The sequence below is a fragment of the Corvus cornix genome, chromosome 2 (assembly GCF_000738735.6).
Source record: "Corvus cornix cornix isolate S_Up_H32 chromosome 2, ASM73873v5, whole genome shotgun sequence".
Taxonomy (NCBI): domain Eukaryota; kingdom Metazoa; phylum Chordata; class Aves; order Passeriformes; family Corvidae; genus Corvus; species Corvus cornix.
In genome coordinates this window covers 18,210,604-18,222,956 of record NC_046333.1, presented here as the reverse complement: position 1 = coordinate 18,222,956, position 12,353 = coordinate 18,210,604, and the positions used below count along the sequence as shown (strand labels likewise).

Sequence of the window (12,353 nt, the reverse complement as noted above, 5' to 3'; positions counted from 1 at the left end):
TAGTGATTTGTTTTGGTTGCCTGTCTTGAAAACATTTGCTGTTCTTTATTTGACCCCGCTTATTCTTGAAAATAAGCAAGTGGTGCATCCTCATATCCCAGTCAGCCACAGGTTTGACCTCCTATGTGTTCAAACTTAGCCCCTGTTAAAACTGCACTGCCTGGGCAGGGAAGAACTAGATTTTTGTCATGGCAAGGGCCATGTTCTGCCTGTGCTGCCCTGGGTTACTTTTTAAAGCCCCAGTGGAACTAAATACATTTTAATACAAAGATATCTTTCAATGCGACCGAATGTCTATCTTGGCACGATTCCCTCAGCTACATGAGTGAATCACACTGTACTGGTTGAATTATTTTGCCTAAAAACCAGCCCTGAACCTGCAGCAGAGTCATGTACGTTAGCACACTGATGAAAATGTGCTTAATTTTACTGGAAGTAGCCGTTAATCACGACTTTTAGCATCAATACGGAACTATTCTCGGTCTTTGTGGAGTGCCCGTGAAGCACTCGGCAGTGGAACAGGAGTTGGATATTTCCCTCCGAGATTTACTAAGCTCTTACAATATTTTCGACATCTCCCAATTTGATATCTCCTGTCTGAACAAGAACAAACGCTCTCATAGCTCTCTTGCCGAGCTGCAGAAGCCGCCGAGGATGTTTGTGCTGCCATGTGAAACTTTTGTTTTGCTGCTGGTCCTGCGCAGATGGCACTGCGATGCGTATATACTACTAAGCACAACTGGGAGGACGATCAAAGATAGCATCTTGGTGCTCTACTTGTGAAGCTGCTATGTCAGCCTTCCCGGTTTCACAATATTTTCCTTTGCATATACATACTGACAGGTTTTCCTTTCGCAAGTACCTAAATTCTCTCCCTGATAGGAAAGAAATCTCCGCTCGGTACATGTAAGGGGAATCTTTTCGTTATCCAACATTGCGTTTATACAGATGGAGGGATAAAGGCGAAGTCTGCTGCGTTTTCCTGAGCTTGTTCAACGAGCAATCTGGTCAAGGGTAGAGGCAAGGGTAGTCTGTGCCCGCTGGAAAAGGATGTTTTTCTACCTTCGTCCGACCAAATTTTCCGCCCTGGTTCAGCTGCCTGCAGCTCCAAGCAGCGCTTTTGTGTCCGGCACGACTCGGGATCCAGCCCCGGGGAAAGCAACAGAGGGAGCATGAAAAGCTCCATAGGCATCTGGAGAAGACGGGCAGAAACAGGGAGAAGGAATGCAGAAACATGTCGGGAGAGAAAGGGGAGCATGACGAGCTTGGTGAGTCGAGATGGTTGTTCCCCAGCACTGACCATTTCTCTCAACAACCTGCGCCCATGACTTCCAGAAAACCGATGCTGGCGGACGGGTACCGCCGGCATATTTCCGACACAGGCAGCGTCCCGTGGGGAGGAGAGGGGAGCGGCGGGCGGCACCGCCGAGGTGCCGGGGACCCGTGCAGCACCGGGGGAGCTCCACGAAATGCCGCGCGAAGACGACGCTCCCCGATTTTTGAATGATGGGGGGCACAGAAACCCGACGACGGAGGCAGCGGCAACGGCGGGCGCCCGGCCGGAGGGAGGAGGAGATGCCTTTGGTTCTCTGGCCACGGCCGCCGGGACGCCGCCGTCACCTCCGCTGCCGCACCGCTGCCCCAGGAGTCGCTCGTTTCGCTGGGGATTTTCAAAGGGCAGCCAAAGCAAGTCTTCCCATGGCCGGTACCCGGGCGAATTCTTTTTCCTTCCGCCTCCGCCAACCCTGCGCTTTTCTTCTTCGCCGCGGCCCCGAACCGCCGGTTCCTTTGCCCCGGCGGCAGAATGCTCCTGCCTTCCAAACATCACTTCTGGACTGCTCATCTCTCACCACGCAGGAACTCCTGCAGTTCCGATCTTTGCCACCAAACCGGCTGACGAGGATCGGGTTGTCTCGGCGTGCCGGGCTCCGATTTCTGGCCCCGGCGCGGGGCGGTCGGCGGCGGCCCCCGCCGCAGGTACCGCAGCGGGAGGAGAGTTACGGCGGCCCCGCCGAGCACCTCGCGCCCTCCCAATTTTAAAACGGTGAAATTCTGAGACAATGTTTACTCAGATAAGTGTTTCCTGTTTCCGTTGTTAATTTTTAACGTTCTTGCTCCTACTCTGGGTACTTGAAACGGATTTCCTTTATTTTACTATAAACAGTTTCTTTTTCATCTTTTCTGCCCGTCTCCTGCCTGGAGGACGCCTGGAGAAGAACCTGCCCTCACGTCCCAAGGGCTGCGGACCTCCGCTTTCCGCAGCTCAATGTCGTTGCCCCGTTCCGAGAACTCCGACCCACGGTTGATTTGTGTTTTATTAACTCAAGGATGGCAAGGATTCTGGCAGCGAGGATTTTTTTCCAACTCCGGCTCCCTCACTCCCTTTCCCTGCGACCAACAGAGGAGTCCCGCCAGACAACAGAAAAACTTGTAAAGCCCGGTGTGGACCAGGCAATTCTCGGTCTCGCCGTCTTTGGCGACGTGATATTTGTATTTGTTTAACAGTGATGATGTGGGTTAAAGAAAAAAAAAAATCATCAATGTCAGTAACGGGTAGAGCACGAAGGACACGTAACACCACAGCAAAAAAGGTTTTCCTGCCGGGGTTGGGCAGGGAGAGGGACTTCCATCCCCGCTCGCTGCTGCGAAGCCGCGGCCGCGACGGGCAAGACAGCGGCAGTCACGGAAAGGCCGCGAGCAGCGGTGCTGGCGGCGGGCACTGCCCCAGGGGTGCGAGGAGCCCGCGGGCCTCCCCGCCGCCCGCCCCGGGAGCCCAGCCGGGAGGTGCGGTTCCGCTGCGTTTCTCTCCGCGTTGCCTCCGCCGGCGGGAACGCGGCTGCTCGGGCCGGCGTGGAAACGTGGCGCCCGGTGCCGCCGGTGCCGCGGGCGCGGCCGGGCCCCCGCCGGCTGCCCCTCCACGGGCGGGCCGCCCCGCTCCGCGCCCCCCGCGCCCGGGCAGAGGCCATCTTGCGCCTGCGCACCTCTCGCGCCCGCGGAACTTCCCCCGCGCCGCCAGATTCGAACCGGGCTGCGCGGAGCGGGACCCGCGGGGGGACCCGCCGGCCGCTCCGCGCCGCGCCCGCCGCGCACGGGCCCCGCCAGCGCCGCCTCCTCCGCCTCCGCCGGCGGCCGCGGCGGGTGCGCCGTCTCGTCTTTGGCACCTCTCGGGCCGTGCCGGGTCCGGCCGGGGGGCGGCGGGCACGCCGGGCAGGCAGCACCCCCGGCTGCAGCAGCCGCCCTCCGCCGAGGCGTGGTGGTGCCGCCGCAGGCTCCGCACCGTCCTGCGTCCCCTCTGCCTTCCCACGCCTCCTGGCTTTTAGGGTGCTCCAGCCAGCCCGGACATTTGGGGATATGCGCCCCGGGACGGGATCATTCCGGGTTTTGCAGCTGCGGGGCGCCGCGGTCCCGTATCCTCGTCCCTCCTGCCGCAGACACACGGCCTCCCGCTGAGGCCTTCCCGGGGGTACGGTGGGGCCCCGGGGCGCGCCCACCTCCCCGAGGGATAGGAGGGGGTCGCGGTAGCCATTTGGCGTATCTATTTTCATGGCCCGCAGCTGAATATCGCACGTCGCCTAGAGAGACAAAGGGATGTATGTTCCTGTCACTGGGCACAGGCAGATGCCTTCCCCGTTCCCCATGCAGATGCTCTCAACGGTGTGGAGGGGGGTACATTTTCCGGGAAGCGGCCGGGTGAGAGCTCCGCAGTGGCAGGGAGGCACTTTCCAATAGCAGAGGCAGCCAGCAACCCTTCCCCCTCGGCGCGCCCGCCGCCGGGCTCCGCGCCCCCGCTGTCTCTCGGCCGCCGCATCCCCGGTGGAGGAGGCCGAGGCCGGGAGGAGCCGTCCCGCATCCTGGGGCCTCCGCTGAGCGCAGAGCTTCCAGGCACTGCTGCCAGAGGCGGCATTTCTTACTCCTCCTTCTCCATGTGCTGGGGATGCTCCAGAGTTGCCTTCTCAACGAGGCACTTTTTGATCTCTGAGACAACATCGTGCAGCTGATGGAGGCCTCCGAGGTGGACTGTATCTACAAAAAAAAAACCCCAAACCAAACCAAACAAACCAAACCAAAAAAATTCCCCCCAAACCCAAACACAAAAATCAGAACCCCACACTCCACCAAAGAACCACCAAAAAACTCTGCATACACAATCCCAAAACTTTGAAGGGGAAATGAGGAAAAAAAACGTCCAACAAAACAAACAACAAAGTGAAAACCAGAAGAAAGCCCAAACAACTAAAATCAAGATACCCAGAAAGCTGTGTTAATAGGGTGCTGAAAGGAAGGTGTTGGCATGGCCAAGGTGCAGGGATGCTGAGTGAGTGATGCCCCTGCGAGGCAGCTCTCACTGCGCGGGGTGCGGAGCCTGCGCACACCCTCCGTAGGTTCCCGACGCCGGCAGCGCGCGAGCCGAGCTGGGGTGTGCGGTGCGCGGAGCCGCAGCTCCGCCCGGCCAACGGGTGCTCCGATGCAGCCGGTCGGGATGTATCCCATCCGAAAGGATGGCACTTCGATTTCTAGGTTGGGTAGGCTGGCTACGAAGGGCGAAGAGCTGCGGCTGGAGCCTCGGGGGACACCGCGCTGCTGCTCCCAGGGCTGGGGCTGTGCTGCCGGGCAAGCAGGGAGAGCCCCCGGGCACGGAGGAGCTGGCAGCAGGGGGGACCGGCGGAGGCGAGACAAGAGCTCGGCGCCGGGAAGGATGCCTACAAGCCATGAGCTGCCATTTTGTCTCTTTTAAGAGGGCTGGCTTTCCCCTCTCCTGGAGCGGAGTGCGCGGCGGTGGCAGCATCTCCCCTTGCCCTGCCCCTCCTCGGCCGTCCTGCAGGGAGGCAGCTCGGGGCGGCACGGGAGGTCCCCTCGGGAAAGCGCCCATCAACCCTAGCCTTCCCCGCCCCGGCGCTCTCCCTGCCACCTCCGCCCTAGGTGCTCGGGGTTTGCAAGCTGTTCAGCTGATTTGTTGCTAATAGCAACCACACGACAGCGATTTGCAGCCTTTGCTGCTGCCAGCGCCTCTCGTTACACCTTCTTCTGCAAACCGGGATACTGTCGTCTGGCTGCTGCCTGTTCCCACCCCTCTAACCGCAGCAGCCAGGGACAATAATGGTGTCAGAGGACGGGACGGCCGCGGGGCGAGCTGCGGGCTCCGCTGGGCACCGCGCAGATTTGGTCCTTCCACACCAAGAGCTAAATACTGGCTTTCAGCCGCAGCCGCGCAGGCTCCGCGCATTTCGCATTGTGCGGTAGCATTGTTGAGAGCTGCAATCCGACCGGCGCGGGGCGGGGGGGGTGGGGGGTGGGGGAAGAAGCGCTGGTGGGTTTACATATGTAGATGCGGGCAGCGTTCAGCGCCAAGCCAACACACACCCTCCCCTGGAGCATCAGACACAAAGGAAGACCTCGTTCCTTTCAAGTCCCCAGAATAAATTAAGCTCTGGCTTTCAGTTTTGGAACGTCCCAAAAATATTTTTTTTTTAATGGTACTGCACAAGCCCTGACAGTTCCGCAGGAAACCAGAGGTGTAACCATATGCACGTGGTAAAAAGGGCTCAGCCCTACCAGCTAATATTTCCCGGTCCCATCCTGCAAGTCAACCTGACATGTTTTGCCCTTTTCCGACTTACTTTTCCCTTAAAATTTTTATTCAGCCTTTCCTAGTATAATGGTGATGCACCAATCTCCATTAGCCAAATCTGTACCGTTTACACATTTACAGTTACAAATATCTGTTCAAATGCCAGCGTCGTCCTCCTGGGTGAAGAAAAAGGAGAAGTCCTCTTTCTAGTGCGTCTGAAGTGCCTCAACGATTCTGTCTGCGCCCCACAGAAATAATTTACTCTATAGGAAGGTCTTACAAACTAAACTCGCCACCAAAAATCTGGAGAGGGGACCCCAGAATGGCATGAGTCCCTGCAGCTCCGAGCCAAAGCTTAGGGAGAAAAAAGAGAGAACTCTCCATTCCCACCGTCTCTCTGACAGAGTTTTTGCTAAAATCAGGTAATGGCACAGCCCAACTTAAATTTGAGAAATAAACTATTCAAGGATTCAAATTAATTTTAGTAGAGGCTATACGTGGAGCTGGAGATTCTTCACTCAGTGTACTCTTCGAGAGAACACTTCAGTTACCTACATCCCATTCACTCCCACTAACCTTTCCACGTTCAAACTCCTGGCTTTCAAAAGCCCAGGACTTCCAACTCCGATCCGTGGGAGAGTTTGCGCGTTGCTCTTCCCACCAAATGAGCTGAGTCGTGCAAATACAGGATTAAAAGTCCTAATTTCTGTAACCCTATGAACATCTCCTCAACGCCTTGAACAATTTGCCAGGCGCGTGGCAGGAGAAGCAGACCCTCCAGAGGCAGATGGGGAGACCCAGCGCCCCGCCGACGGGTCCCGGCTGACCCGCAGCCCCAGCGGGCTGTCCCGGGGCGCGGGGGGGTGGTGTCTCCCGAAGCCGGTGGGGAAGCCGCCGCACCGAGGCGCGGGAAGACCTCACCTTTTAATGGGCGTCGTGCAGTTTTAAGCCGTAGTGGAACATCCACGGCTTGACCAGCCGAGGCACAGCGGGGCATGAACCGTCGAGGGGCAGAGAGCCTGGCCCTGGACGGGGCATCCAGTGCCCTTCCAGCCGCGGGGTCCTGCGGGGGTGACCCGGCAGCTCCCGGAGCTGAGTCACCTGTTGCCTCGCGCCCGCGGGGACGAGACCGAAAACCCACACCCTCGGCGACCCTCACCCTGCAAAAAACTCCAGGGGCAACTTCGCCCTTCCCCATCTTGGGGAAAATGATGCTTCCCCGCCCCGTTCCGGGAGTATTTCCGAGTGAATCAAAGTCTGAGATTAAAGAACACCCACCAGAAAGCGAAGGCACATTATTCATTTGGATAACTGTTGCCTATTCCCCTGGTCTCCGGTTTATTTTTTAAGCTGACGTGTGCGGTAACGCAGTCATTACTAACACTACCCATTTAAGGATACAGGTTTCCTACTAATGAGCACCCCAGCAGCAGGCAATGAAGTCTCACAACTACGTCATTTCCATAAATGATTTTCCGTCTTCAGTACTTTTGCGAGAACCGGTGACATTTCCGTAGACGGCATTTGCATGGTGTTTATTCCTCTTTATTATTATTAACCATGTGAACAGACTTAGTATCAAGCAACGAAGTGTAACAGCAAGTCTTGGTGGTACTCAGGGTGCGTTTGGTTGTTCCTTATGCAAACATTAGACTTAATTAGACAGATAAATCAATTTATCTGTAATCGACACATCTGCTTTTTTTTTTTTAACATAACAAAAAAACCTCTGGAGGTAATTAATCACCATTTGTTTATTTTTTATTTAACTTAGGAACAGAAATAAGTATAAAGAAATGTGTTTAACAGCTGTTCCCTTCTCAAGTACACATGGTGATAATTTCCCAAAATATTTTCTGTGGCAAACGACCTTCTCACCAATCTGATTTTATTTGTCTCCTTTATTTGTAAAGAATAGCACATCGCCTGTTTAATTTGTTTGCTTAAAGAGATTTTTTTTTTTTTTTACACTAAATACTCCCGGAAACACATAGCTCATTTTAGACCATGATATTGTGTATATTAGCACCTCTCTTTTCAGCTGAGCAAACTCAGATGGTTTTTTAAAAAATCTCTTACACTTTTCTAAACTTTTAAAAGGCAGCTGAAGCAACTTCAGCGTTCCAACTTTAAGGTATGAGACAAAACTTTATATTACCTATCAGATGACATGTTTATATAGTGTCAGTCGTCTGATTTTGTACATTTAGAGCTTTGCAGGGCAAATTACCAGCCTATGAAATCCTAAAGCCACTATGCAATACTGTGTGACTACAGAAAGCGACATTCTTTATTAATATTAACTCTGATTTTCTGTTGTGGATCACAATTTCACTTGGAGCAGCCTGATCGATAGCAGAGCTAACTATTACCTTCGTTCACAAGTATCCCGCGTCTTGGGAATCGCCCTCAAAAGACACTGGGGTAGATGTAGAGTCTGTTTCTCTTCAAACCCCGATAACACTGATGCAATTTTCCAGTCCCACCGTTTGCATTAGTTGCTATACAGCCCTCCAAGGTTGTGTTTACTCGTAGACGCAACCATGTCTTTGCCGACCGGTTACAAAGAGAATTATTCGCAATTAGTCCTTATGGCCGGACATCAAGATGGGAAAAAGCGGAAGGCAGTGCACATCTTATCTACCAGAATGATACGCTGTTGGAAAAAAAAAAAAAAAAATTACACCACCCGTTCCCCCCACTATTGTGCACAGGAATAACTTGTGTCTGTGCCAGGCAGAACCAGAGGGGTGCTGCCGGACCATCCTTCCCCGCCATGCCCCTTCCCGCGCCGCTCCCCCTGCACGGAGAGGGCGGATGCTGCTCCCGGCCACCTGCGGCCGAGCGGGGCGGGAAGCTGCCGCTGCGCGGGTCTTCTGCGCGGATGGGTGCGCTCGGGAAGATCATTAACTGCGCTGTGTATCGTCTGAGAAAAGCCTTTCCTTCCAGCGGGACACGGCGCTTCTTCTGCCGCACTTCTCCCATGGCTCCCGGCGGAGGCGGTGGCTGTAGCCCACGGGCTCGACCCTGCACGTCGACGCTGCCCACACTGCCCCGCCGCGTTCCGCGGCCGTGGGTGGAGGAGGGCTCCGCGGCACTGCGCGGGACAAGTTTATTCCCCATGCGGCGCAAAAACCCCCTGCGTGGGTCGTCGCGGCGGCGTAAGGCAAGAGCGGAGATCCCCGAGGAGGAATTGCGTCGGTGGTGAGAAAGGAAAGAAAAAACTGAAATCAAAGGACCCCACTTCCCGAAGAATAAAGGCGCGGCGGGGGGAGATCAGCTCCTAGCTGCTCTTATTTTTCTTTTTTAATTTTTATTTTCCCTCCGCACCCAGGGAGCGGAGGGAAGCGGGAGCCAGGCAGGTGGACCCCAGAGGACCTGCCGGGAGATGCGCTGGATTTCACCAGAGCGGCGACGCTCTCCCTGTCTGCCCGCTGGGCTCTTGGCAAGTTGCGCAGCAGCGGAGCGGGACAAGGGACGCGCCCCCGGCGGAGCAGCGCGTCCCACCGATGCGCACTGGCGGGGCGGGCCCGGCGCCGCTCCCAAATGTCAGCGGGGGCGGGCAGGCCCCGGCCCGGCCGTCTGATAATCCGCCGCCAGCCTCCGCTGCGCGGGACTCGGCGACGCGCCGCGGCTGTGGCCCGGACACGTCCCTGCGATGAGCCCGGCACAGCTCCGCGGGCGCTGCGCGTTCCCTGCCCGTCCCCATCCGTTCCCCAGCGCTCCCGAGAGTAGCAGCTGCCTGCCGGTGAGAGGTGAGTGCGTACACCCGCTGTACGCGTTTTCATGTTACGTAATGTTGATACACCCCCTAAGGTGCCGAGTGTGTGTTACAGACGTGACACAGCGGCGATCCCCTCTCCGCGGAGCTGCTGGTCCGCACGCCCCCGCGAACCTCTGTAGTGCCGATACCCACACCTGTACCAGCAGGGAACATGTGACACACGTGTGCGACCTGCCGCCAGCCGGGCACAGCCCGCCGGGCTGCCGCTCATCCCAGCTCATCCCATCCCAGCTGAGCTCGTCCCGTCCCCTCCCGTCCCCACGGGAAAGGCCCGAGGGCGGCGCGCGGAGCCCCGCGGGGCGGAGCGGGACTGGGCGCGGCGGGCGGGCGCGCTGACGTCACGAGTGAGGCTCCGCCCTCCGCCTCTCGGCTTCCGCCCGGTTGCCTGGGAGACGCGTCCACAGCGCGGAAATCCCCGCGGGCGCGGAGCCCGCCCGGCGCCGCCATGAGCCAGCGGCAGGTCCTGCAAGGTAGGCTGGGCCGGGGGCCGGGGCTGGGGGAGCGGGGGTGGCGCGGCGCTCGCCCGCCGACCCGCTCGCTGACTCGGCGCCCCGGCGCTGCCACCCGCAGTGTTCGAGCAGTACCAGCGCGCCCGGGCGCAGTTCGCGCAGGCGGTGGCCGACCTCGCCGCCCGCCCGCAGAGCATCGACACTCTCCAAAGTGCAGGTACGCGGGAGCCGGCGGGGCCGGGCCGTGCGCGGCCGCGGGGTTTTGCGCGCCGCGGGGACGGGGACAACGCGGAGCCGCCGCGGCCTTTCCTTGGTCTGCTTTTTTTTTATCTCCCTCCTCCCCCGTTGGCCGCTCAGTTTCCGGAGTTTTTTTTCTTCCAGTAGGATTTGGCCCCCGCCCTGCTTGTCGAGTCCCCCTGGATGCAGTGGGAAAGTAAATTGCGCTGGTCAGCTGCGGGCGGGTGCCCCGCCTGCCTGTGCGGGGGTGGATGTCTCTGGCTGTGACCTCAAGTTTATTTCAAGGAAAATTTCTCAGTATAACCTTTTTTAAAATTTATTTCCTCGTGCTTCCGATATAGCTTTATATAAAGTACAGAAATTGGAATTCGTGGTGAAGCCAGCACTGAGTTGCCAAGGAAATCCTACTTTTAGAATAAACTATTTTTATACTGGCTTTACAAGTTGTTCCTAAATTCTTCGATGCTTTCTGCCGGCAGATTGGCTCAGTTTAGGAGGGATTTGCTTTTGTTATATTGCTGTCATGGGATGTCGTGAGCCAAATTGAACGTTTTTAGAAAGAGGAGCTGCGGGAGCACTTCTACCAGCTGTTGTGCTGCTGGCATCTGGCAGACCCACTCCGCTTGGCCAAAGTTCCTGAGCTTAAAGGAGGAAAAAGAAGTGCTTGATAATTGATCACCTGAATGACAGTTTGAAAATATGCTATAGATCAGTGGTTGGTTTGCCATGTGGTATTCATGAATTGATTATGTTTCGGTGTGTTTAAATTTTGTTTTTAATACTTGTTTCCCAGATCTATTAAGCTGTAAGTCTTTTCTCAAATACAATGGCATCTAACAAGCAAACGAAAAAGAAAACCAATGGTGTAAATATTCACAGCTTTCTGTTATTGTATTTACAACTGTTTATTAAAATTGTTTTATTAAAAAATCTAGCACTTAAATTCTTGCTAAGGAAACATTTCCTTTCATTATGGGAGTGGCATGTTGACACCAGGCCTTTTGTATTACCTTGCTGTGGATCTTGATTTTTTTGTTTTGTTTTCCATCTTTTGGTGAGTTAATGCCACTGCTGTAGTTTATACAAGTGATCTCTGTTTGCCAAAGGGACGTCTAGGCTAAAGGAATAATTTATGCCCTATTTGTATGAAGAGGTCCCTCTGTGTCCTTTTACAGTCCTGGTTTTAGCAGCTCCCAGAGAGAGATCCCATATAGGCAGGCTTCTTGCAGCTCAGCATTTTAAAAATGCAGAAAGTTTCTATTTTAACAATGCAATCAAAGTGCTAAGCTAACTTTAATTGCATTGTATTTCTTTTAAAAATAACTATTTTGATGTAATCTGGTTGGTAACTTTACCTCAGAACTGATTTGTTGCTTGTGCAGAACAAATAATTGGTTCAGAGGCCTGAAACTTCCTTCTGCACATAGCTGGTGTTCGTCTGAAGGTTAATTTTGCAAGGATCAGGCTCTGGGTGGTAATGTGGAAATGTGCGTTTGTGTAGGTTTTCCTGCTTGGCTGTTTCTGGTACTGAGCTGCTTTTCCATAGGCTTTAGTTTTTCAGATGCTGGACAAGAGGGGAATGTCTGCAAAGATGGCTGTTACAATTTATTTGTATGGCCAAAAATATTTTACCATCTTTCCCACCTGTGTCTTTCAAAATACTTTGTAGTTATATAATTGCAATGAGAGCTGTTTGTTTTGGCCTTTTCTGGATGTGCTAGATACAAGTTTTAAAACCTCCTCCTAAATTATATATGATTGAGTGTTTTTCTTTAAAACCTCACATCAAATAAAATGTGATTTGGTCCTTTTATTAAAACACTTACACAAATGCTTTGGGACATAGTTGTCTAGCAGATAACTGCTGTGCCTTTTATGGTCTTAATCTAGTGAGTGCTGGAGCCGTGATTTAAGAACGATGTCTGTCTATATGTGTTTCTTTGTATAAATCCATATTTAAAAGGATTTGGGGCTTGTTTCTTATTCTGGTGAATAAGAATTCTAGGCATACCTTATGGAGATCACTGTTTTAAGAAGATGAGGAAAATCTTTGCCCGCTGTCATTTTATGTTAGCTGTAGGAGTCAGGGGCACCTTGCAGGGTTCTTTTGTTGGATCTCAAAAGTTGCCAGGGTTTAGTATTTTTCTGGCAGAATCAGAAGGCAAGATTACAGTGACTTGAATCTGAACAAAATTATATCCTTAAAATGTACTGTGATGTACTCTTGTATTAATGGCCTCAGTTTATATTCCTGGAATAAGAGTGAAAGATGAGTGCTCAAGGAATAAAGTATCTGATCCCATTTTAGAAGCCC

The 12,353-nt window shown here is 54.2% G+C and overlaps 1 protein-coding gene across 5 annotated transcripts in view; it reads left to right on the top strand.

Annotated features, from left to right (window-relative positions):
- Positions 1 to 9,724: 9,724 nt before the first annotated feature.
- Positions 9,725 to 12,353, top strand: part of SPAG6 (sperm associated antigen 6) — a 51,983-nt gene continuing 49,354 nt past the window's right edge. For 4 of the 5 annotated variants that reach the window (XM_039549369.1, XM_039549372.1, XM_039549370.1 and 1 more), the window contains exons 1-2: positions 9,725 to 9,823; positions 9,924 to 10,019. In XM_039549369.1, the coding sequence (XP_039405303.1) occupies positions 9,799 to 9,823; positions 9,924 to 10,019 (121 nt within the window). In that variant the 5' untranslated portion in view covers positions 9,725 to 9,798. The remainder of the gene's footprint in view (positions 9,824 to 9,923; positions 10,020 to 12,353) is intronic. The other variant, XM_039549371.1, reaches the window with a different exon arrangement.